At 44.6% G+C, this 24,016-nt stretch overlaps 1 protein-coding gene across 1 annotated transcript; it reads right to left on the bottom strand.

Annotated features, from left to right (window-relative positions):
• Positions 1–21: 21 nt before the first annotated feature.
• cep295 (centrosomal protein 295) lies at positions 22–23,880 on the bottom strand (the record flags this gene model as incomplete). The annotated part of the gene is made up of 30 exons (XM_083914153.1): positions 23,567–23,880; positions 22,061–22,261; positions 21,408–21,532; positions 20,503–20,596; positions 20,089–20,202; positions 19,865–20,005; positions 16,995–17,178; positions 16,745–16,903; positions 15,875–16,105; positions 15,469–15,569; positions 13,831–14,043; positions 13,207–13,283; positions 12,308–13,025; positions 11,813–12,253; positions 11,386–11,569; positions 11,095–11,232; positions 9,583–9,822; positions 9,399–9,496; positions 8,036–8,132; positions 7,709–7,927; positions 7,171–7,319; positions 5,713–6,121; positions 5,448–5,627; positions 4,865–5,259; positions 3,213–3,341; positions 3,080–3,125; positions 2,642–2,983; positions 1,775–1,871; positions 180–279; positions 22–63 (listed from the first exon to the last, which is right to left on the bottom strand). Exons 1-30 carry the CDS (start codon positions 23,663–23,665, stop codon positions 22–24), a joined length of 5,763 nt encoding a protein of 1,920 aa, XP_083770279.1. The 5' UTR covers positions 23,666–23,880.
• Positions 23,881–24,016: the final 136 nt, after the last annotated feature.

Here is a 24,016-nt window from a genome sequence, read left to right as displayed (position 1 = left end):
TTTTAAAACGCCTTCAGGAAGTCACTGCGGCTTCTGTTTGGCACGAAGTCTCTGTAACGTTTTCTGTGAAGAGACGGCAGAAAAAGAGATTCAGGAAACTAAAACACGTTCGGTGCTCACAGCCCTGGAATAATAACAATAATAATAATAATGATAATAATAATAATAATAACAGTTACCTTGTGGAACTCCTTGGCCTTCAGTCTGTTCTCTGCAGACGCTTCCTGTCTGTTCCTCAGGGCTTTCTGACGCTTCACCTCCTCCAGCTGCTCGTAGAGTCTGAACCAACACACAGGAGACACGGCATCGCTTTGGTTTGGGAACGTGGAGACGAGCCAGGACGCACAATGCATGCTGGGTAGATTTGTGTCCCACTTGCGTTGACCTCGCACACACGTGGGCGCTGATTACCTGACGAGATTGAGTGACTGCAGGAAACCAGGGCCATGATGGGAAACGCTCACCTGATCTAACAGCTGACGGGTTTTTGTGTCGACTTAAATACGTTTAATAAAGATAAACGATAAAGATAAATATATATACAGATAAACTTTACCGTTGTACATCAACATTGCACTGTTCAGATAGTGTCGTCTGGTAACTTGTGAGGATTGCTTTAGATTTTATTGAACTTTCCACGGCGTGGAACAAAACTAGTTACGTTTCTCATCTACAAGAACAGGTAGTCGTTATTAAGAGTTTACTGTTACGGACACATTTATGTCTCTCAAAGGGCAGAAATTGCAAAAGATAGTGAGTACAAAATAACTAAACATATATCTGACCACACACGCACATCATACTGACATATTGGGGTGTACAGTATTACAAGATCCCCCGGGGGAAGTACAACAAAACAAGAGTTCTGTACCCTACTGGAGGAGGAGGAGGAGGAGGAGGAGGAGGAGGAGGAGAAGAAGAAGAAGAAGAAGAAGAAGAAGAAGAAGAAGAAGAAGAAGAAGAAGAAGAAACAACAGGACGAAGAAGAAGAAACAAGACGAAGAAGAAGAGACAGGAGGAAGAAGAAGAAACAACAGGACGAAGAAGAAAGAAGAAGAAGAAGAAACAACAGGATGAAGAAGAAGAAGAAAGAAGAAGAAGAAACAACAACAACAGGACGAAGAAGAAGAAGAAGAAGCCCGAAACAAACACACACACAAACAGGACCTATATGCATTAATGGAGAGATGTCAGAGCGGGGGAGCTGCCAATAGCTCAGCGCCCCGAGCAGTTGGGGGTTTGGTGCCTTGCTCAACAGGAGATGAACTGGCATAGTCCACACAGGGACCCGAACCGGTGACCCTCCGTTTCCAGCCGAGTAAACTATGGACTGAGCTACTTGCGTGTCATCCTTGTGCAGGAGCCATGCTAACCTTCTCTGTATCGTTCCAATTCTGGTAAATGTGCTTGCGAACTCACACATTTACCGTTACGTAATCCCAGATCCTGTCCCAAGAGCTCACCCCGTCCCCCGTCATCACTTAATCTACCAAGCACACATTCGTAGGATGCAGTTTCAGTCATTGCACTGACCCGTTCTTTCACTTTCTGATGCTTTCCGATGCCTTAAAATGACTCGACAAGCTGTGGTTGTGCAAACCGACATTACAGAAAGTTACATTTAGTAATGTTGGGAAACTGAGGAGACTTCTGCTCCGAGCCACTTGTGAGGATGCTTAAAATAAAAGCCCTGGTTTACATGTCTAATGGATCAGTATTAGTTTAGATAAGCATCATTTAGTGTCTTTATTAGACGCGTGGAGTTAACGTTTACCTCTGAGTCCTCTGGTGCATCTCAACAACATCTCGCTTCCTCTGGTCCGGTGTGCAGCTCTTCACCTCGTCCTCCTTTCTCACCCTGCAGACGCTCACTGAAGGAAACGGAAACATACGGACACACTCACATGAATGAAACCAAACAGGTCCAGTCTCCTTATTTAAGTGCATGCAATGAAGGCGGGGCCATAATTCAACATGATAGTTACTGTCTTTCAATGGACTCGTATTGTGATGAAATCATATATTGAGTATTTTTGGATTATTTTGATATTGTATTTATTTTATTTATTTAAGGAGCAGCGGCTCTACTCCGAGTTCCTCACGGATGCTGAACTTCTCCCCCTCTCTCTAAGGGAGACTCCAGCCCCCCTCCTGAGGAAACACATTTCACACGCTTGGACCCACGACCTCGTTCTTTGGTTCATATTTGAGGGAAAATCATTTGAAGATTGCGGTTTTGTACGTAAATGTGTGTTGGGAGAGGCTTTGAACACACTTTGCATTTCACAATTATTGTTCTCCGTCAGATTGCTTTGATGTCGGCATTTCCGACCGCGCGTGAAAGCCGCTTCATTTCACGGAGAAAGAGAAGAAACAGAGGAACGGAGCGACTGAGCTGGAGCTTGTTGCAGGAAACGTTCAGCTGTTACAAACTCACAGGCGGTGAAGAGCTTGTGTTTGACATTTTTTCACCCTGTTTGTTAAAACTCTCGTCGGTGATAGAGTCAGGGTGTTTACTGTTGACTGTACGGGACTCTCACCGCGCCTCAAACGGCGTCCACGGTTCGTTCTAAGGTTCTAACTTGTTGGTCTTTTTGCGCTCGTGGTGCTCAAAGTGTCCGACGGTGTGAGGTTGAGATACCTGGAGGAGAACTCTGGAGCGTTTTCTGCTTCATGAAGCCCGATTTCTCAGTAGTGTGACGCAGCGCCGCCTGTCCCCCCTTTGACTTGGTGTTCGTCTTACGCTGAGGTCCTGACTCGGTCTTTGCCTCACAGGTGACCGGCTGAGGCTCCTTCGCTTTAGGACGCTCCCTGGCCTCAGGTGGAGCCCGGATCCCGGGTTGAATCTTGGCGACAGCTCCTTTGGCCTTGATTTCCTCCACCCTGCGCGCCGATCTCTGCTGCAGCGCTCTGAGCTTCTGCTGCTGGACCTCCTGCAGGTCTCTGCTGGGACCCCGCTGAAACTCCAGGAGCGTCACTGAATCTATAAGAAAGCGGACGTTTTTCACACGTTCGCAAATGTTCTCACTGAAAACAGACACGTTTAGATCATTAGCGTCCGTCCGTGCTGTGATTTTACCTGAGTGTGTTTGGTTCTCGTCCAGCGATGACGTGGATTTTGACGCCTACAGAAGAAGAGGTTTGTGTTCAGAGATCAGGGACGCCTGCTGTTAGAGGTAAACACTCAGAGACGTGTGTAGATGTAAAGTCACCTGTGTCTCCTGATCTTCCTGTCCCTCCTCCTCAGCGATGGTCGACTCTCGCTCCTCCAGCGTGGTGTCCGTCAGGCTCACCAGTGTGATGTCCGTCTGCTCCAGGATGCCCTTCTCACCCGCAGGTTCCTGACAAACGGGGAGAGACGACGAGCACAACTCAGCCGACGACACGACACAAAGGAAACCCTGACCTTTGACTCCCGACCTGAAACGGGACGACGTCGCAGCGCTATCAAGCCGCGTTAGCTGCAAACACTCGTGTCTCCTAAACACCGGATCTGTGAACCTCATATGCAGCGTGTTTTAGTTTTTACATTTTCTTGCCGGACGTTGTGACGATCCACAACTTTAGAAAATGAAAAACGCTAAAATAACCATTTTAAATCAGAGTATTTGCAGGAATCCTGAAGTCAAATTTAATACCTTTTAAAACATCAATCACCACTTTGACTTTTAACCGGTTACATCAGCGACACACTTACTTATATTCACTACATTTATTGTAAGATAGAACAATAAACAGTGTTAGTTTGTGAAAACTCTACTTATCAAAGCAACATAATTCAGATAAACAAGGCGGAAACAAAGCACAAGAGAATGAATTGAATCCAATGCAGGGTTTATTATTTTACATTTTTGTATTATTTTTAAATTATTTTTTCAAATAGTTATTTTTGTAATATTTTTGTGGTATTTTTTATTTGTAACTTACATTTATATTATTTTTTATTCTTGATATTTTTGTATTGTTTTATTATTCTTGGTATTGTATTGTTTTTGTATTTTTATATTATTTTTATTTTTGTATTTTTTTTCGGTATTATTGGCAATTTTGTATTTTTATATTATTTTGTATTCTTGATTTTTAAAATTATTTTAGTTTTTGTATTACTGGGTATTGTTGTTATTTTTGTATTTTTATGTTATTTCTTTATTTGTATTCTTTTGATATTTTTGTATTATTTAATTATTTTAGTTTTTGTTATTTTTATTTTGTATTATTTGGATTTTTTTGCAATGTTTTATTTTTGTATTATTTGATATTCTTGATATTTTTGTATTTATTTTATTATTTTAGTTTTTGTTATTTTTATTTTGTATTATTTAGATTTTTTTTTCGTCATTTTTGTTTTTTTTCCTGTATTTTACTTTTACAGTGCTGTTCCTCCAAACCTTCATCCAAAAGTTTGCGTATTCCTGTTCGCTCCGTAGATTATCACCGGGGCGTAAAGGGACTTTTTCAGATGATGTCAAATCTCTGAGGTCTCCGTGAATAAACAACCAAGAATCAAACTAAACACCCACGCAATCATTAAATCAGATTAAATTCATACAAACTTTAGTGAACAACATTGAATCTCTTGCTAAATGAAGTTTAAACTCATACTTTTTAGGGCCTTAATTGTGTCTCAGATGGTTTATTTAATGGTTTTAAAGACCCTGCGGATGCTAACGTGTAGCAGACGCTAACGTGTAGCGGACGCTAACGTGTAGCGGACGCTAACGTGTGGCGGACGCTGACGTGTAGCGGACGCTGACGTGTGGCGGACACTGACGTGTGGCGGACGCGGACGTGTAGCGATCTGAGCTGCCTTTGGGCACTGCACCGCCTGAAAGACGATAAAGGTGAATAATAAACAGAATCGTACCAAAATCCTGTCTGAGAGCAAACGGAGGTCGCCGAGCGGGACTGAATCTCCACGCCTTTCAGAAACGCACTTCCTTTCTGCGTCTTCCTCCTCTGGCGGCATCGTGGCGGGAGACAGGACGAGCACAGACTCGTGGCTCTGGGAGGTGATGAGGCGGGAGAAAGAGTCGCTGGAAGCCGCCGAGCAGCCGGACGCCTCCTCTGTTCTGAGGCGCTCGGGTGACGGTTCAGACTCCTCAGAAGGCGTGGAAACACGGCGTTCGGCGCTGGCTGGCTGTGCGTCAGGGGAGGAAGGGGCGCTGTGTTGGGGCGAGTGAAAGGTCAAGGAGGGGTCCGTGGTCTCGTTGTGGGTGACTTCAGGCAGGAGCGGGTGGAACGAGTCCGAACCTGGAAACACTGAAGATGAACACGAACAGAAAGCTCAGTTATATTTTTAACAGCTGCAAATAAAAATGAACCAACTCTGTGTTTGGTGAAAGCGCGTTTAAATATTTTTTATTTTATGTAACTAACAAAGCTGTTTTTGTGACGTTCACTGAGACAACACACACAAACGGTACATGTTTAAATAGTCGTCCCCTCACCTTCAGTCCTCTCTGGGCCCAGGTCTGTGGGACTGGTTCGGTCCTGCAGTGTTTGGTCCTGTGGCGGTGGGTTCACCTCGGGGACAGAGGCGCTGTGTGACGAGGCTTCAGGAGGCAGCGCCGGGTAAGACGGCACGCTGGCCTCAGTTGAGACGCCGAGAGACACGTGCGTTTTTTCATCTGCACAGAGCGGGAGAGTTGATGAGACGTCCTTTTTTTTTATTTCCAACCCATCATGAAATCAGACACACACACTTTCTCTTACCCGAGCTTCCACTGAGCTGTCCGGCAGACTCATCCAGCTCCCAGACCAGCGGCTTCATCCGGCTCTCATCCAACCACGTGGTCGACTGCTCCGACGGCGCCTGGCCCATCAGCTGACCGGCATAAGAGTCCTGCCCGTCGCCCGTCCAATGAGAGCCCGACTGGTGGGAGAGGCGACCGATCATTCGACTCAGAGTCGAGTCAAAGCCCCCTTGATCGAGGCTCGGGGAGAACGGCGGCCCCGGTAGCTGACCGATCACGGACGATTGAGCCGAGGGTTGACCGACCAGCTGCTCCATGGCCGAGTCTCTGTGGTCAGCAGCGAGAAAGGATGACTGGTCCGTCAGCTGGCCGATCAGTGGTCTGAAGGAGTCCTGCTCCTGGACTGGGTGGACTGTATCGTCCCAGTCCTGCAGCAAAAACAAAACATCCGTTGAATGTAGCGAGGTCTCGATATGAGAGTTTGAAATCACGATTATTGTCTGAGGAAATATCAAAGATTCATGATTATTAGTCAGGGACATTGGAGATGTCGCTTTTGTGGTGGGTTCAAAGGCGGGAATGTCATTTCCTAGAGGCACGACGACGCTCTCATACAAACAAAACAAACCAGTGCACAAACAAAGTGACTTAATGTCTGTTTTCACAGAGCAACGACCACGGACGGATTACTGAACGGGCCTCCTGAGCACAGGCCCAGGGATCCATAAGGACCGGGGCCCTGACTCAACACATGTTGCTGAAAAGACAAAATGATCATGAAGAGATGTGTAATGACTAAAAATAGACACAAAACGTCCACATAGAGACATAAAATTATGACAAAGACATGCAATGATTAACACAGATTAAAAATAGATGCAAAACCACCCCAAAAAGATTCAAAATGACTGAAAATAGATGCAAAACCGCCACAAAAAGATGCAAATTATATAAAAATAAATGCAAAACAATCACAGAGATGCAAAAACTAAATAAAGACATACTAAACAACTGAAAAAATTAGGTAAAATTACAACAAAGAGACCAAAAATGACGACAAAACAACTAAAAGTCGACTCATTGAATTTGGGTGTCTTGTTCCTGTGTGGACAGGAGGTGAGGTGAGGGGGGTGGGGGCTCTTACAGGTCTGTGCCCAGGGGCCCGTTGGCTCAGAATACGTCCATGGAAACAACGCAGGACAGCGTAGATATCATAGATTCAACAATTCACACGGTTATGAAACTGTGACGTCATGTAACTGTGATTATGGCGGTTAACCTCGACACTTGAATGCTGGGTATCTGACAGCAAAGACATTTAGAACTGACTTCCTTTCATAAACATGCACAGTCAAACAATTTAGAGCTGCAGTAACATCAATCAGCGCACCATAAAATACAGTTTACAGCCCCTTTAAAAGGATGAGATTTTAACTTATCATCAAAAACTAACGATGGTGGATTGTGAGTCACTGACCAGGCCGCTCCTCTGTGCTCCTGCTGCGTCTGAGGGAAGAGACGGACGAGCCGGGGAGTCTTCGTCCTCCTCTCTCCTCTCCGGGACTGGAACCAAAGACTGTCGGGAACCTGAAGAGTCGGGTTCCTCCACACACGAGCCTTCACTGTCTGCAAGACGAAACACCGCGATCTCACATGATGCAGTCTTGAGTTTGACCTGATGACTTAAGGTTCTTGTTCAGATGTTCGCTACACTTTAAAAGAGGCGGAGTAACCTTTAATAAAAGGTTCCTGTTGGATCGTCACCAAGTCTGAACTGAACCTGAAACAGGCCAGCGTCGTCTCAACACTGGAACTTCTAACTTGTGGACTATTTCGGACTCTTCTGCTGTTTCTTAGTCGATCAAAACAAGCAGCAGAAGCTCCATCGTTAACGAGCACCATAACAAAACATGCAGGTTGTTAAATTCCACCTGAGCGAACAAGCCGAGTGACGAGAGCACAGTACTGCGGCGGCCGACTCTCTGCTTGTGTCCGGTGCAGCTTGTGTGGCGTACCTGTGGTTTTGCCGGCCGTGCTGAGGGAGATGTTCAGCTCTCTGGTGTATCTGTCTATGATGTTCTGGATGCTGCTGTCATTAAACAGAGACTGGACAGCCATAACAGGGCGCCCGTCAGCCGAGACGTCCTCCACACAGGAGCTCTGAGCGGATGGCGAGGAGACGTCCAGTAGATCTGCTCCTCCTTCTACACAATGACGAGGCAGCGGGGATTTATCTAATGAAGACAGAGGAGAGGAGAACAGACTTAGGCTGTAATAAAGTTAAAAAGATAACCGGCATGTTCTGTCCTGTGTAGTGACCCAACGCTCCCGTTGTCCCTCACCAGCGTTTATGTTTAGCTCAGGATCGGTGGTGATGTAGCTGCCGGTGGAGATGGTGGTGGAGGAGAGGCAGTCAGAGTCATGGGGCCTACGTGCAGACTGACACACACACACACAGACACACACAATAAATGTTAAGAAGATAAAAATAACAGATTCAGGAGAAAGTATTTGTATGTATAACTGAGCTCAGTTCAAGTGTAGAAACCATCATGAAGTGTACTTTAAATAAAATACACTTCAGGTAAAGTCATTTCACATCATCGCTCAGAAGCACACACACACACACACACACACGCACACGCACACGCACACGCACAGAGAGAGAGAGAGAGTAAAAGCTTCTCAAGCATAATCAAAGGCTGAGGCAGATTTGCCCAAGCTCTCAGATTTGGCTATTTTTCATCATCGATCCACAACATGTGAACCTCAGAGGGTTTTCAAACTCTGTGCCGACATCATTGGTTCATAAAGAGTAGCATACAACTAATGTGAATAACGCAGTGGGAGTTTAAGAGATATGTCTGTATGTGTAGACTGTTGTTAAAGAGGAAAACGCATCACTCCTATTGCAACTGCACATGACTAAAAATAGATGCAAAGAAATGTCTTAAAATAGATGCCAAACCACCACAAAAAGATGTAAAATGACTAAAAATAGATGCAAAACCACCACAAAAAGATGAAAAGACACTAAAAATAGATGCAAAATAACCACAAAAAGATGCAAAATGTCTAAAAAAAGATGCTAAACCACCACAAAAAGATGCAAAATGACTAAAATCACTTAATTGCAACGGCACAGGGGAAACTAGGACCGCACAATCTCTCATAAAACTCTTCATACACAATCGAGCACTTCCTAAACTAACAGCCATCAGGGGGCAGTCCAGATGTTTTGGCTTCACCCTGCAGCAGCAACCTTTGAAAAACTCTCCTGAACGTTGTGGCTGCCGTCCAGAGTGGAAGATTCATATAAACCAAACATCTGGAGCAGAAGATGAATATCTAGTTCACTTTTGGTTTCCATTGTATTCATGTTTTATTTCTAGAGGTTGCACTGTTGCAAGTACCGCTCTCATTTGGAGGCAAAGATTTGTGTATTTTAGCAGAAACGTCACCCGACATGGAAGTGAAAGCAGAGCTCCGTTTATATAAAATGTGCAATAAAATATCAGTAAATAAAAGAAGATTTAAAATTCCTAAAAATAACCGTGATAATCATTTTAGCCGTAATCGTGCAGCCTGAGGAAAACCACTAATTTGAAAACACAGGGTCTCTCACTGCATGTTGACCTTATCAGCGTCTACTACAGGGTTGAAGAACTGGAAAGAGAAGAAAGAGCGTTCAGCCGGCCTGGTTACCTCTGTGGGGGATCTGTAGCTTGTGACTGCAGCACCAGAGTAGTCGGCGCCTCTCCCAGAGTCGGAGGAAAGTGGCGAGATTCTCCTCAGGACTGAATCTGGACAACAATGTTTCAGTCTTCATCTCATTATTTCTAGACGACACAAACATCTGTATGCTACTCTTCACCTGCCGTCTACGCACCAGACTCGGAGGATTCTGGAGATGTTCCCGCCCCCAGCAGCAGCCTCTCTCTCCAGGCGAGGTGGCTGGATCTCCCGGAGCCTGTTCCAGAGCTGGTGGATCTCTCAGCGGTCTGCTGCCCGCTGCTGGACGAGGAGGGCGTCCGCAGAGTCGCGTCAGACACCAAAGACGACTCTGAACCCTCCTCCTGCAGATCCCAGTCCAGGGCGTGAGAGGGAACCTTCACACCATCCTCCGGGCCTGGAAATAAAACAGAGTTCGTACTCGTTTAGCTTTTTAAGAGTAAAAGTCAAGCGCTTTCAAAGATCTCCAGACTCTCGATGCCCTGAACATCACCTCTAAAACTGTTTGCCACTGTCTTCAATTAAATAAAATGATTTATTAACTGCTTGCACTGTACTGTACCTGCCATTACCTGTAATTGACAACTGAAAATGCAGTTTAAGATTTCTTTTTATGTGTTTCTTTCCAATGTTTTTAATGTTTTATGTAAAGCACTTTGAATTACCTCATTGTTGCTGTTTAAATAAACTTGCCTTGCCTAAAAAAACATTTACAGACTTCCTTTAAACCGACAGAAAGCAGCGGATATTGTTACTTATTATTTAATGATGCTGGCCTCGGGGAAGACCCAGGACCAGGTGGAGAGATTAGATCTCCACACTGAACTGTACCTGTCATTACCTGTAATTGAGAACTGAAAATGCAGTTTAAAATTTCTTTTTATGTGTTTCTCTCCAATGTTTTTAATGTTTTATAGTTGAGGTGGTTTGGGCATCTAGTAAGGGAGGTGTTCCAGGCACGTCCAGCTGGGAGGAGGCCTCGAGGAAGACCCGGGACCAGATGGAGAGATTAGATCTCCACACTGGCCTGGGAACGCCTCAGGATCCCCCAGTTAGAGCTGGTTAATGTGGCCCGGGAAAGGGAAGTTTGGGGTCCCCTGCTGGAGCTGCTGCCCCCACGACCCAAGCACGGATAAGAGGATGAAGATGAGATGAGATGAGATGTCCAGAGTAACTACATCCACCTATTCTCTAGAAGTTGATGAGCAGGTAGAATAGTTAGCTCGCTGTCTTCAATGTGCACGATGCTTAATGTAAAAAGTCGGAGGATGCAAGCGCATTCAGAGGGTAGATGGTCGCCCTCATGACGCCGCAGAACAGAAGGAAAGATCGGAACAAAGCAGCTGATATTCCTCTCTATAGCTTGTCTCGTGTGTATGCGTGTGTGTGTGTATGTGTGTGTGTGTGTCCGTCTGCACGTAGGCCTCACGACTCTGACTGCCTCTCCTCCACCACCATCTCAACCCGGCAGCAACATCACCACCGATCCTGAGCTTATCAACTGGTATTCCTCTCTATAGCTTGTCTTGTGTGTGTGTGTGTGTGTGTGTGTGTGTGTGTGTGTGTGTGTGTGTGTGTGTGTGTGTATGCATGTATGTATGTGTGTGTGTGTGTGTGTGTATAGCATGATAAAAACAGTGTTATCCATGTGTTTGTGGGCGGAGCTGACCTGTAACTTGGCTGGTGTCGACCGGCGTCTCCACCTCTTGAATGACACTGAGCTCGTGTTGTTCCGTCATCATCTCCATGGCGCCCAGCCTGACGCGGGTCACCGGGGGTTTCGCCGCTCGATGAGGCGGGAGGAGTCCTGCAAATAATGTTGATAACCAGTACTGAATACAACAGCGAGGGACAACGTTCATCACAAATAGAATAAAGTAAAGTGTAAATGGAATAAATGAAAGTGTAACTTAAATAAGTTAAATTAAAATCGTGTGAAAAAACATGACCCATCATTTACCCGTCTCCCCACCGTTAGTTGGCGGTGGTGAAGGGGCGCCATCTTGCTCCTGAAGGTCTTCCAAGTGTGATAGAGTTCCTCCGTTGGACTCCTCGATAGCTCTCAGCAGGGACGCGAGTAGTTTGAGGCGCGTCTGATCGATGTTCTCTGAAACCAACACTTCACTGACAGCCTCTGGAAACGGCTGTGGGTGAGAAAACAAACAGGGTAAAGTTGTTTCCCCCAAAATATTGTACATGCAAAGACTCACTGAGCTCAGTTCAAGTGTAGAAACCCTCATGTTGTGTATTTATTTAATTAAATACACTTCAGGTCAGGTCATTTCACATCATCGCTCAGAAACCAACATGTATCAAACAAACAAACTATGATTTGTCTCCTGTACTTTGAATAAAAGCACCAGGGCAGCAACAGTGCCCTCACTCACTTGTGCATCAGCGTGAATCAGAGCCTGCAACGTCTCCTTTTGCCGCCTCATGTGCTCCATGTGCTCCTCCTGTCTCTGTCTCTCCTCTTCTTGCTGCCTCTGCTGCAGCTCCATCGCCTCTCTCTGCTCCAGCACGCGTCTCTGGACCTCCTGCAGCTCTCGTCTCTGCCTCTCCTCTTCTTGATGCAGCGCCACCACCTCCTTCTGCTCGAGTATGCGTCTCTGGACCTCCTGCAGCTCTCGTCTCTGCCTCTCCTCTTCTTGATGCAGCGCCACCACCTCCTTCTGCTCGAGCACGCGTCTCTGGACCTCCAGCAGCTCTCGTCTCTGCCTCTCCTCTTCTTGCTTCCTCTGGACCTCCTGCATCTCTCGTCTCTGTCTCTCCTCTTCTTGCTTCCTCTGGACCTCTTGCAGCTCTCGTCTCTGTCTCTCTTCTTCTTGCTTCCTCTGCTGCAGCTCCACCGTCTCTCTCTGCTCCAACACGCGTCTCTGGACCTCCTGCATCTCTCGTCTCTGTCTCTCCTCTCCTTGCTTCCTCTGGAACTCCTGCAGCTCTCGTCTCTGCCGCTCCATGTCTTTGTCGTCCTCCCTGGAACTCAGGGAACCAGTTCGCAGGGAGCCGCGAGGGAAGGCCGCAGGCTGAACCGCTGCATGGCCTGGAACCAGAGCTGCACCATCTGTGATGCTCGGGCTAACCGCTTGGACGGGATCAGAGGTCGTCTGGAGCCGGATGCCGGCTGAGTGATGCGCTGTGAACAGTTTGTAAGGCCGTGGCTCTGAAGAGGGTCTCGCTCTCTCCGTAAGGTGCTCTGTACTTCTCTCCATTATCTTGTCAGTCAGCCAGGCGTTGACATCTGGTCTCTGGATCCTGGAACTGCTCGAAATAGATTCAGCCGGCAGCAACTTGGAGCCAACGTTTACACCTGAGCAAGGAAGTTGTGAAGGTGCAGTCAACACGTCAGACTCTCTTGTGGGAACTTCGACGGGTGTTTGTGACTTAGAGCGGATGCATGCGTGTGCTGTAGAAGTTGTGGGGAGTTGCAGAGGAGCCGATAGATGCACAGACGGAGCACCGTGCAGAGGTGGGTGACTGAGGACCGGAGGAGGGACAACAGGCGGGAGCGACGTGGCGGTCATGTTGTAACGGATTCGTAGAGCTCGCTGGTATTCCTCAAGGCGCTGACGAGCCACCTCCACTGACCTCTGGTGAATTCTAAAATTAGAAAAAGTTTTATTTATACAGCCTTACATCACAAATCTGCATTAAGGGTGTGAATAGCATCCAACACACCCTACACTTAGATCCTCTAAAGCTGTACTCTTTGAGGAAGAACAACTGTGTGGAGAAAAAAGAGGTGAAAATCAGTTTATCTTCAGGATTTAAACGCACAAACCTGTTCTGTTCCAGCAGCCGCTGTTGATATTCTTTAACCCTTCTGTTGTGGTCCTCTGCCTCTGCGGGAGGCACCAGCTGCAGAGAGCACAAGTGGAAATCATTCATCACTGAAGTCAGAAATTTAAAAAAAGGTATAAATGTCCCTAAAACAGTTTGATTGAGGGGCAAAAAGAGCAACATTTATATTTACCAGTGTACAGGGTTCCCACACATTTACATGGATTACATAATTAACATTTCCGTGAACATTCACAACGTAAACGACACAAAATTGTGTTTATTATATTAAAAATAAACCCTTTAAGATCGCAAGTAGTTGGTTATGTCCATATTAATTTCAGTTATTTCAAACAAAAAGGCACAAATACGTCAAATACGTTTTCTTTATTCGATAGAAAAAGCTTTAAAAGCACTTGCATCAGTCTGGAACCTCGAGTATGTTTCTATATACTCATCTTGTGTTTAATTTCACATATAAACAATATAAAAACAGTGATAAAACATCAAGAATGAGTTTGTAAATATTTGAAGGTAACTTTACTTTACTGAGCACATTTAACATAGAATATCTTATAGCATTAGCCAGTGATACCTGTAAAAAACAGAAATCAAAGGGCCTGACCTCAGTGAGTAGTCCAGGAGCGACAGAGGGGACCCCCTGGTCATGAACGGGTACTTCTGGTTGGTTAACAGGCGCTCTCTGAGTCACCGCAGCCTTCAGATCCTCTCTCTCCTGCTGGGCCTCGAGCAGCAGCTGCTCCAGTGTGGCTTTCTGCTCTTCCAGCTCCTGGAGCAAAACCACCTGCTGCCGCTTCTCCCGCTCCAGCTCCTCGTCCTGAACAGAAGCAAAACAATTGGCTGAGTTCGAGCAGGTCATCTACCTCTCCCTCCTGTGACATGCAGTTCCCCTGTTCCTCTGCTGGATGAAGATGCAACATCCACCCACTCCATCAAGCCAAGGTGTGTAGTTGTTTTATCTTATTGTTGTTTTATATCAACGCAGAAACTAATTGTAATGCAGAGGGATGAAGTGCTTTAGAGTAGAAGCTGCTGGATTAATTAAGTGATGACCAATGGATTCAGACCAATCAGAAACGAGCTCCTGGGATCACAACAGAACCAGACTTTTGCTGCGTTTCAGTACTGGTTCAACATGCCCCCTGAAAAACTGAAGTGAGAGGTGGATAACACCCACAATGCATTGCAGTTATGCATATGATGGAAGAGAATACACCCATGGGTGGGTGGCAGTAATGGACGTAAAACCCTGTGATTACTCACCACCAAAGAAGAAGAATATAAAGCAACTTTTTATGATCATCATTAAAAAACTTCACACACACGCACACACACACACACGCATAGCTTGTGTGAATTCTTCTCAACCTTTTCTGTAAACGCATGGAATAAATGTAATTTCCAATATATCAAAGATCACAACCAGAAGTTTCTGAATCAAAGACAAATGCAGCTGTTGACAAAGTGCAGACATTTCAATCATCTGTAGAAAACACCATCATCTCATTTAACTGAGTGTAAAGCACATTGATTTATTTTACGTTAGCTTTATTTTGATGTGATTTATGTTTTTATGCTTATTGTCACTCTGATCCTTTCCCATCTTTGTATTGAAAGTGTTGCACAATAATTTCCCTCAGGATAAATAAAGATTCTTGAATCTTGAATCTTTTTGGTGCAGCCCAGATGGACTCCCATCTTGAGATGTGGGAAAGAACTGTGTTGGCTTTCTGCGCTCTGCTAGTTAGGAGACTGATATTATTGAAATGGAAAGACCCAACACCTCCAAGATACAGTCACTGGATTAACGAAATCATGTACCACATCAAGTTAGTGAAGATCGGATACACAATCAGGGGGTCTATGGGGACATTTTATAACCTTTGGAAGCCTAAATCTGCTGCTGCCCTCTGTCATTTCTTCTTATTGTCTGGTTATGTGAACTCTGAATCTTATTCTGCTCATGCTGCATTATTCTTGTATGGGGGGGGGGGGGGGGGATCTAACCATTCACACCACATTTACACACCCATGCGCAGCACAGGGAGAAATTCGGGGTTCACTATCTTGCCTTCGACATGTGGACCGAGGGAGCTGGGGATCGAATGGCCGATCTCTCGAACGGGGCCGGTGCTCCTAAGTGCCCTCCATGTGACGTGCACTGTTACGTGATACCAAGGTCTGAGGGGAAGTGAAGGAGGGTGTGTGGAAAAACAAGCAGCACTGGTGAATCAACACGTACCCGTTTCTTCCGTTCCTCTTCAAACTCTTGGATTCTGTTGGCGAGGACATCAGGACGGAGAGCATCTGCTGCCGGGGCCCGCTCCGTCGTCTCCTCCGGCGCTGATCCGATAAAACAACACAATTATCTCATAAATAAACAGTCTAACGATGCAGGGGTGTGTATTAGGAAAACACAACGGGGAGGGGAATAAATTAAAACTAAATTAATAAAAGAAACAGCTGTTTAACTTTTGTTCGTAATTATATCTTTTAAAAAGTTGAAAATATGTAAAAACATATATTTGGAACATCTTTATGTAGCAATAATAATCACAATTCATTTAGAGCTTTTCTCAGCAGGTAAATTAGTGAAACTAGGGGACAATTAAAGACAAAGGTAGTGATTTTGAACGTGAGTGACTTACCGGGTGGTGAGCGGGCGGGCTCAGGGAGCTCGACAGGGGTCAGTTTCTCCTCGCTGGTCAGAGAGCCGGTGTCGATGGTCGTGTCCCGCTCTGGGATCTGATCTGTGACGGCGGTCGGTGACTCGGCTGCGGGGTCGTGACTGTTGTGGTCGGTCCACTGGTTCCTCTGGCTCCTGATGCGATCCAGGAGCTTCTTCAGCGCCCGTCTTGGAGCAGGTTTCGAGGGCTCCGCTGCGGGTAAAGAAGAATGTTTATAACAACTGGCGATTATTGTAATTATTGATTAATCTGTCGTCATTTTCTCGCTGAGTTAAGCAGTTGCTTGGTTCAGAAAATGGCAGAAAATTGAGGGAAAAAATGTGGATCAGTGTTTCCCAAAGAGAAGACGACGTCCTATAATGTCTCGTTTTGTCCACAACTCAAAGAGCTTCAGTTTAGTGTCACAGATGAGGAAAGAAACCAGAAAATATTCACATATAATACGCTGGAATCAGAGAATTTGGATATTTTATTTCTTAAAAATGACTCAAAATGTTAAAATTGATTTTTAAAATAGTAGCTGATTAATGTAATAACAAAGAATCGACTAATTGTTGCAGCTCTAAATGCAGTTCTGGCTCGGTAAAGATGAATTTCCAGGAAATTAGATCACGGTCATCACAGCCACCGCCGTTAGCTGTAAACATGGTTCCAACGACTTCTTCAACATCAAATTCAAGGACTCTCAAGGACGCCAACCATGTGTAAGCAAGAAGCTTGAGCTTACAAAACGTATATCATATAGTACAGTAAACAAATCTGTGTATTGATTTTTTGTAAATGCAAAAAGTAGTAGTTGCATGTATTTAGGTTTTAAGTGCTTCTCTTTACCTTGAGCGGATTTTTCCTGCTCAGTGTCACATCGTGCGTTTCCTGTTCCTTGTGCGTCGATGTCCTCCAGAGTGACGTCCAGCTCTTGGTCCTGGCTGCCTGTGGACGGAGCCGGCAGAGGCTCGGGTACCAGCTGGACCACCAGGTCTCCTTTAACCCCTGGGGACAGACACAGCCGAGGTTTAAGTGCTTTTGTTAAAACATCACATTCATAACTAAACACCGAACCCCTGAACGGTCCCCTCCTCACTCCTCTCTCCGGTGTACATGTCCTCAAAGGCAAACTCCATCTCCCTCTGGAAGTCCTCCCTCGTCTCCTGTCTCTTGTAGAGCGGCTGGAAGATCTGAGGAGGCATCTGGGACACCTGCTGTCTCCTCCTCAGCAGGTCCGTCTGCTGCATGTGCTCCAGTTCAACGAGCAGGCGCTCACGGTCCTAAAAGGAGACCGTCAAAAACAGGTCATATACAGTATATACTGTATATGTGTGTGTGTATATATATCCTAAACATCTATTGTCTCTTTTTACAACTTGACACTCTGATAGAAGACTAGTGAACATGTACTAACTCATACGAAGGGCTGCACTAGGATTTTGTCTTTAAGTGTAATTCCGGCGCCAAATCCTCCCATGGTCTTTTTCGGCACAACTATTATCGTAGATATCCAGAAAAGACGCTAACAACCGGACGTGGCTAACACTGATTAGCTCGGGGCAGTACAGTGAAGGCATTCAAAGGTCTTTTTTAACCACTAATGCTGCTGAAAATAACAGCAAACCTCTGCAGCAGCATGAGAAGAGTCCCTACACACACAACAAAGCACCAACAGCGTAGTTAGTGAAGCCAGAGTTTATTAAAAGAGTGTTTTAAAGACTTACCTACTGGCCCCTGTACCAGCTCCTCTCATAGTAAAGTCCATTACAGTGGATTACCAAAGTCAATCCCAAAGGAAGGAGCCCACTGCTGCTTTGTTTTATACAGGAAAAAACTGTCTCGATGGCTAATTTAGTGAATGTAAGTGCAGAAAAAGACCATGGGATGATGTTGCTGTGTTGGCTGTGCAAGGGCAAGGTATGATAACAGGGGTTTCCAGGGGCTGTACTCACAAAACATTTCAGCGCTCAGAGTTCCCCTAAGGAGCAATGAAAGGTCTTAGTTCAGAGTCAGTTCTTCAAACCTAGTCCCAAAGCCTCTGAGACCAACTTTTCCTCAGGAGTGGGAGGGGCTCCTGAGATAAGACCAGAGGGTGGGGCTGACCTCGGTGCTGTGGGTGACATCATGTTCATAAGGTCTATGCCCACAGTGATTGGCTGAGAGGGAATGAGTCCCTAAGAGTGAATTTATGACAGAAACACTTCAGTGGGGGAGTGAATGAGCTGCAGCACTTTGTTGGGTCTGAGTCGGCCGTTTATCGTCTGGAGCAAAATCCTCCTGACGACCGGCGAGAGACGCCAAGATCGTCTGAGCAAACAGCTTCATTTTGCCCACGTAGAGTTGTACCAACTTCAATCTGCGGTGATATTGGGTGTTTTTTATTGGTTGGTGATGCGATGGCATCCCTGACCAACTCTACGACGTTCATAATCTCCATTTTAAGGCGATACCTTTTTAAAAGTTTAGCATCACTGAATCTCTCTAAATGTTGACTGCAGCAGCAGCCGTGTTAGCTCCATCCTCATTTACTCTGAGTGACCTTTGCATAGATTTAGGAGCTACTTTAGCACTTAAATGCTTTGTGAATTACACTTACCTTAAAAAGTTAGGACATTAGGAGTGAAACGCCCCTTATTTTTAAGAGTTACTCCTGAATCAGCAAGTTAGGAGCTGATCTGAGCCTTAACGTATTTTGTGAATACGGCCCCTGGTCTTATAAAATTGTGGAAGCCCATTACCCAGGGTTTTGGATGACAGGGGTCTGTTTCTAGTAATACAATACAAACCACAACAGTCTTTTATTCTTACTTTGATGAATGCTGTTGTCCTGCTGTCGGTCAACAGTGTTTGCAAAAGTGAAAGCAAATTGTCAGATACATGTGCACAATTTTGGAATTGGTGTATATGCAATCTCTTTAAAGCTGCAGTCGGCAAGTCTGGCAGATCGAGTTGACTCTGACTCTCACGCCCCTCCCCCTCTACCATCGAGCTCTTCCGCTCCCTCCCATCGAGTGCTCGTCAGTGCACGTGCACCAGATTCCTGTGAACGCACCCATCTCTTCTCTCATCAATAAACATCATGGAGTACACCCTACATGGAGGTAGGCTGGCTAATTTACTCACAGATAGCAACTGGTAACATAATTTAGCGTATGCCTAGCTTGAGGCGTGTGCCTGTGCTATTGTAACATTTGCGAGGGGGGCGGGGGTGGGGGGGATCTGTGGCCTGTGCACGAACTGTGACAGTCAGCAGTGACACGTCCCTGTGCTGAGTGGACAGGTGATACGGGTGCGGTGGATTTTTGCAAATCAAACAACAGGCTCTAGGTGGACAGAGAGGCGCGTTTTGTTTCTAAAACCAGATGATTTATGTTGTTCTATCAGAGCGGAGTGTCAGTTTCAGTGAATATAACCAAAAAAATGTTGTCGAGTGCGACTTTTAATGCAGGAAAACCCACTAAATCTAGCCAACGACTTCTTTCCTATTGCAGGTGGATGAGTATCCCTTTATGTTTAAGCAACGGTAAACAGTGGAAAGCAGCACGGAGACCAGTGAAAATGTCACAGTGGTTACTTTTTCCTTCATCAGTTACTCAGTCAGTCTTTTTAAACTCAGTGAAGACTAATTTGGAGCGACATCTGAAAATAATTTGTGGCTGAGGTGACAGTTCGACAGAGAAATTGTACATTTAGTGTGTCCACCTGGGTGTCATGTACAGGAACAAGGAGCTCACTGGAGGAGTTTCCATCTCTCAACAGTCCCCCGGCATCTCTACAGTGTCTTCAAAGTGGTTGAAGAACATTTTAGTCTATATTTTTAATACCGTTCCCAAGTTTAGTGTATGGTTTCATTCAATGCTGATAAAAAACTGGATTGTGGGTCTCTAATAAATACCTGCAGAGTCATTTGTCCAATTGTAACCTTCCCCACTTTAACACAAACTCCAGATGTTTTTAACCAGGTACCTGCACAAGATGTTCCCTCCTCAGAGCCTCCTTTCCTCTGAGACGAGCCTTCTCAAGCTGCTCCTCTCTCCTCCTCTCTCCCTCCTTCTGTAAGTCCTGCAGTCTCCTCACCTCCAGCTCAGCTCCCTCGTGGGCATCAGGCTGTAGACACACGTACACATCAGACAACTCTGATAGCAGGGAGACCAACGAAAGCATGCGATAAACAAAAGAGGAGGGATTACCTGCTCTGTGTCTGCCTCCCTGTCCACTGTGCTCTCAGGCATGTGGTAATGCGTGGCAGCGAAGGCGCTCACGTCAGATTTCTTTACGACGTGCGGCTTCTTGGAATCGATGCTCTGCTTAGACGAGAAAAGGACCGTTACCTTGACTTCACCCAGAACCTAAACTGTGCAACTTTTTTAATTTAGTAAACAGGACAGGACACAACAGACTGGTACTCATGTTACGTTGGGAGGATATAAAAACAGCAGCATGTTTGGCATCACTGAACAACTTAGCTCAAACCTTATTGTGAAAACTTTACGACTAATTGCCAGACTGCTTTTTTTTTTTAAGAAGAAGAAGAAGAAAGTAAGGTTGCTCTGTCGGGCTAAAAGAAAAACGGTGTAAATAATATTACTGCTGAGGAAAATCACCTGAATGGGGTTCGGGAGAGGCGGGGGGAGGCTGGCCACTTTTGCTGATCTTTCCTTTTCTGTCTGCAGTGCCTTCTTCCTGGCGTTGATGGATCTACAGACAAGCAAAGGATTAGACTGACTTCATTCATTCATCTTCAATCGCTCGTCCCTGTCGGGGTCGCGGGGGGCTGGATCCCACTGACATTGGGCGTGAGGCGGAGTCCACCCTGGACAGGACGCCTGTGTATCACAGGACACATAGAGACGAACAGAGACAGACAACCATTCACACCTACGGGTGATTTAGAGTCATCAATGAACCGAACACCTGCACGTCTTTGGACTGTGGGAGGAAACCGGAGAACCCGGAGAAAACCCACGCAGACACGGGGAGAACATGCAAACTCCACACAGAAGGGCCCCAGCCGGGATTTTGAACCAGGAACCCTCTCGCTGTGAGGCGACAGTGCTAACCACCACACCGACACAGATAAATACAGAATAAAACCTTAAAAGAACATTGAAAGATGTTGTTGATGATGCTGATGGCGGATGACATGAATGAGTTTTCCCTAAGTTTGTCCTAAAGGGACCCTGTAGTGACGGCCTGAGGGAAGGAGTTGGAAAGAGTTGTGGAGCGTGTGTGAGGGGCCGTGTAAGATGGTGTGTTGGTGGTTTACTTGCATATTTGATGATGCGTGACTGTTGAAAAGTGTACCAGGATGAGATGTTGTAAGTTAGGACTGACTCAATAAGTGAATAACTGTTAAAACGTCTCTTGTCACATTAAAACTCCTTAGTTTCTGTTGCTGTGTCTTTTTGTGAGCTCGTTCAGCCCGAGAGCTCCACCTCCTGGTATTTTGATTCTGATCAAATCTTAACATGTAAACGTCTTTCAGGCAAATGTTTGTGACGCTGCCTACCGGCTTTGCTTCTCATGGTCCTGAAGCCTCTGTGATTTGAGCTCTTTCAGGGCTTCTCTGTAACGCTCCTCTGCTTTGACGTGATTCTCCTCCTCCTTCTGAGCTTTGGCGGCCAAGTCGGGCTCCTAATGCAAATAAATCAAAATGACAAAACAAAAATTCAATAAGTAACATGATGACAACCTCACTAGAAGATGAATATAGTGTTGTTCATGTGTTTTGTTTACATATTGGGTTCAGATGTTCTCCTTGGTCTTCGATAATCTCAGTTTCTGCAAATTCATCTGACATATTGTTTGCACTAAGCAACTAACTCAACAATGACTACATTTTTCTAAAGGAACGGCTTCAACAGGTGATCCACCCGCAACGGAAACTCCAGCTAAGGAAGACAAGGTATAACCCTTTCCTTTAGGCGACGGGTGCCCAACTCCCGTCCTGGAGGGCCGCTGTCCTGCACGTTTTAGGTTTCTCCCTGCTTTAACACACCTGATTCTAACGATTTCCAAACCTGTCACAAGCTTCAGCTGTTTGATAATGAGCACATGATTAAGATCAGGTGTGTTGGTGCAGAGAGAAACCTTAAACATGCAGGGCAGCGGCCCTCCAGGACCGGAATTGGGCACCCCCACTTTAGGCCAATGTTATCTTACGTTTTCTTTTGCATTCCTGTGTCCCTGACCGAGCAGCACGAGGCTCTCCTGGTATAAGCTCTGCAGCGTGTGGAGCCTCTCCCTGTGCTGTCGCTCCCAGTCCTCCCTCAGCTCCTTCTCCAGCCGCTCCAGCTCACGCTGTCGTCTCTGCTCAACCTCACGGCGGATGTGCTGTGAGATGTGCCGCTGTTGCTCCCGCACCTGGAAGTCAGTGCAAAAGAAACATGCATTAAAGTCTTAAAATAACAGCTGATTTAGAAAAAATATCCAGAGGGGTGTTTTCAGAAAAGTGGCTCAAACAAAGGGAAACTTATTTTGAAATATGTCTTGAATGAGCCTTGAAGTATTTCTGATTCTGATAATAAGAATAATATGTATAATTATTATTCATATTATCATAATAATAATAATAATTGTGTAATGAATAAAAGTCATTATTATTATTATTATAAATATCTGTGAAAAATAATTATTCAATAATTATATAATCATTATAATGTTTATTTATATGAATTGTACAATAAATTAATTGCTATATTTATGTTTATATTGTGCTACTTTTACTGTGCTATGGACCTCCCATTGTGTCCTGAATAAACGTCGTTATTGTTATTATTAATAATAATAATTCTGCAATAATTATGTTATTATATGTATTTATATGATTTGTACAATATATTAACTGCTATATTTTTCTCTATATATAGTGTGCTACTTTTTAGTGTACTATGAACCTCCCATTGTGTCATGAATAAAAGTCATTATTAATATTTAAGTCATTATTATTATTATTATTATCTGTGAACAATAATAATTCTGCAATAATTATATTATTACTATTATAGTCATTGTCCTGAATATATATTGTGCTAGTTTTTATTGTACTATGGACCTTCCATTGTGTCCTAAATAAGCCATTAATATTGTTTTGAATAATAATAATAATTTTGTAATAATTGTATTATTATATGTATTTATATGGATTGTACTATAAATTAACTGTTATATTTTGTATATATATTGTGCTACTTTTTACTGTACTATGCACCTCCAATTGTGTCCTGAGTAAAAGTAGTTATTATTATCATTATTATTAATAACAACAATTCTGCGATAGTTGTATGATATGTATTTATATGAATTGTACTTTATATTAACTGCTATATTTTGTATATATAGTGTGGTACTTTTTACTATACCATGGACCTCCCATTGTGTCATAAATAAAAGTAGTTATTATTATCATTAATAATAATAATAATTCTACAATAATTATATGTATTTATATGAATTGTACTATATATTAACTGCTATATATTTGTATATATAGTGTGCTACTTTTTAGAATACTATGGACCTCCCATTGTGTCCTAAATAAAAGTCATTATTATTATTATTATTATTATAATCTGTCAGTCTTTGTGAACCAAACCTCAGTGAGTAGCTGACAGTTGATCACAGCCATGAAGCAGAAACTGTAATAACGTGTGTTGAACAGCGTCTCACCTGCTGTATCCGCAGCTTCCTCCTCCTTTCGTGCTCCTCCCGCAGGACCCGCGCCTCTTCGTTGGGGCTCAGTCTTAATTTCGCCACTTTTCTTTTCATTTTCCTTAAATTTGCTGTTGAACATTTCTGCTCAAACAAAGGTAAACAACTCCGTGCTAGCTCATAGCGGCTAACGAGTTAGCTTCGTTGTGTCGCGGTTTTAAAGACTTCGCCGGAAGTCGTAAACATTTAAAACGTAAAACAAAAGCGTGTTAATTATGGAAATAGAGTCAAAAGAAGACTAAATAAACGCTGTAAGGTTTGTTTATGGTTATAAATCCATGCCAACCAGGAAAAACGTTTTTTGTGTGTGCCACACGTCACATCCGGTGGTTTAAACCGCCCGCCGTACGCGGTCCGTGCTGATCAAAGTTCCGACCACACACCGTTTATGGTTCCGGACACACGTTT

Source organism: Echiichthys vipera, assembly GCF_963691815.1.
Source record: "Echiichthys vipera genome assembly, chromosome: 5".
Lineage (NCBI taxonomy): Eukaryota > Metazoa > Chordata > Actinopteri > Perciformes > Trachinidae > Echiichthys > Echiichthys vipera.
Note: the sequence above shows the minus strand (reverse complement) of the source record. Positions and strands in the feature narration are given on the sequence as shown.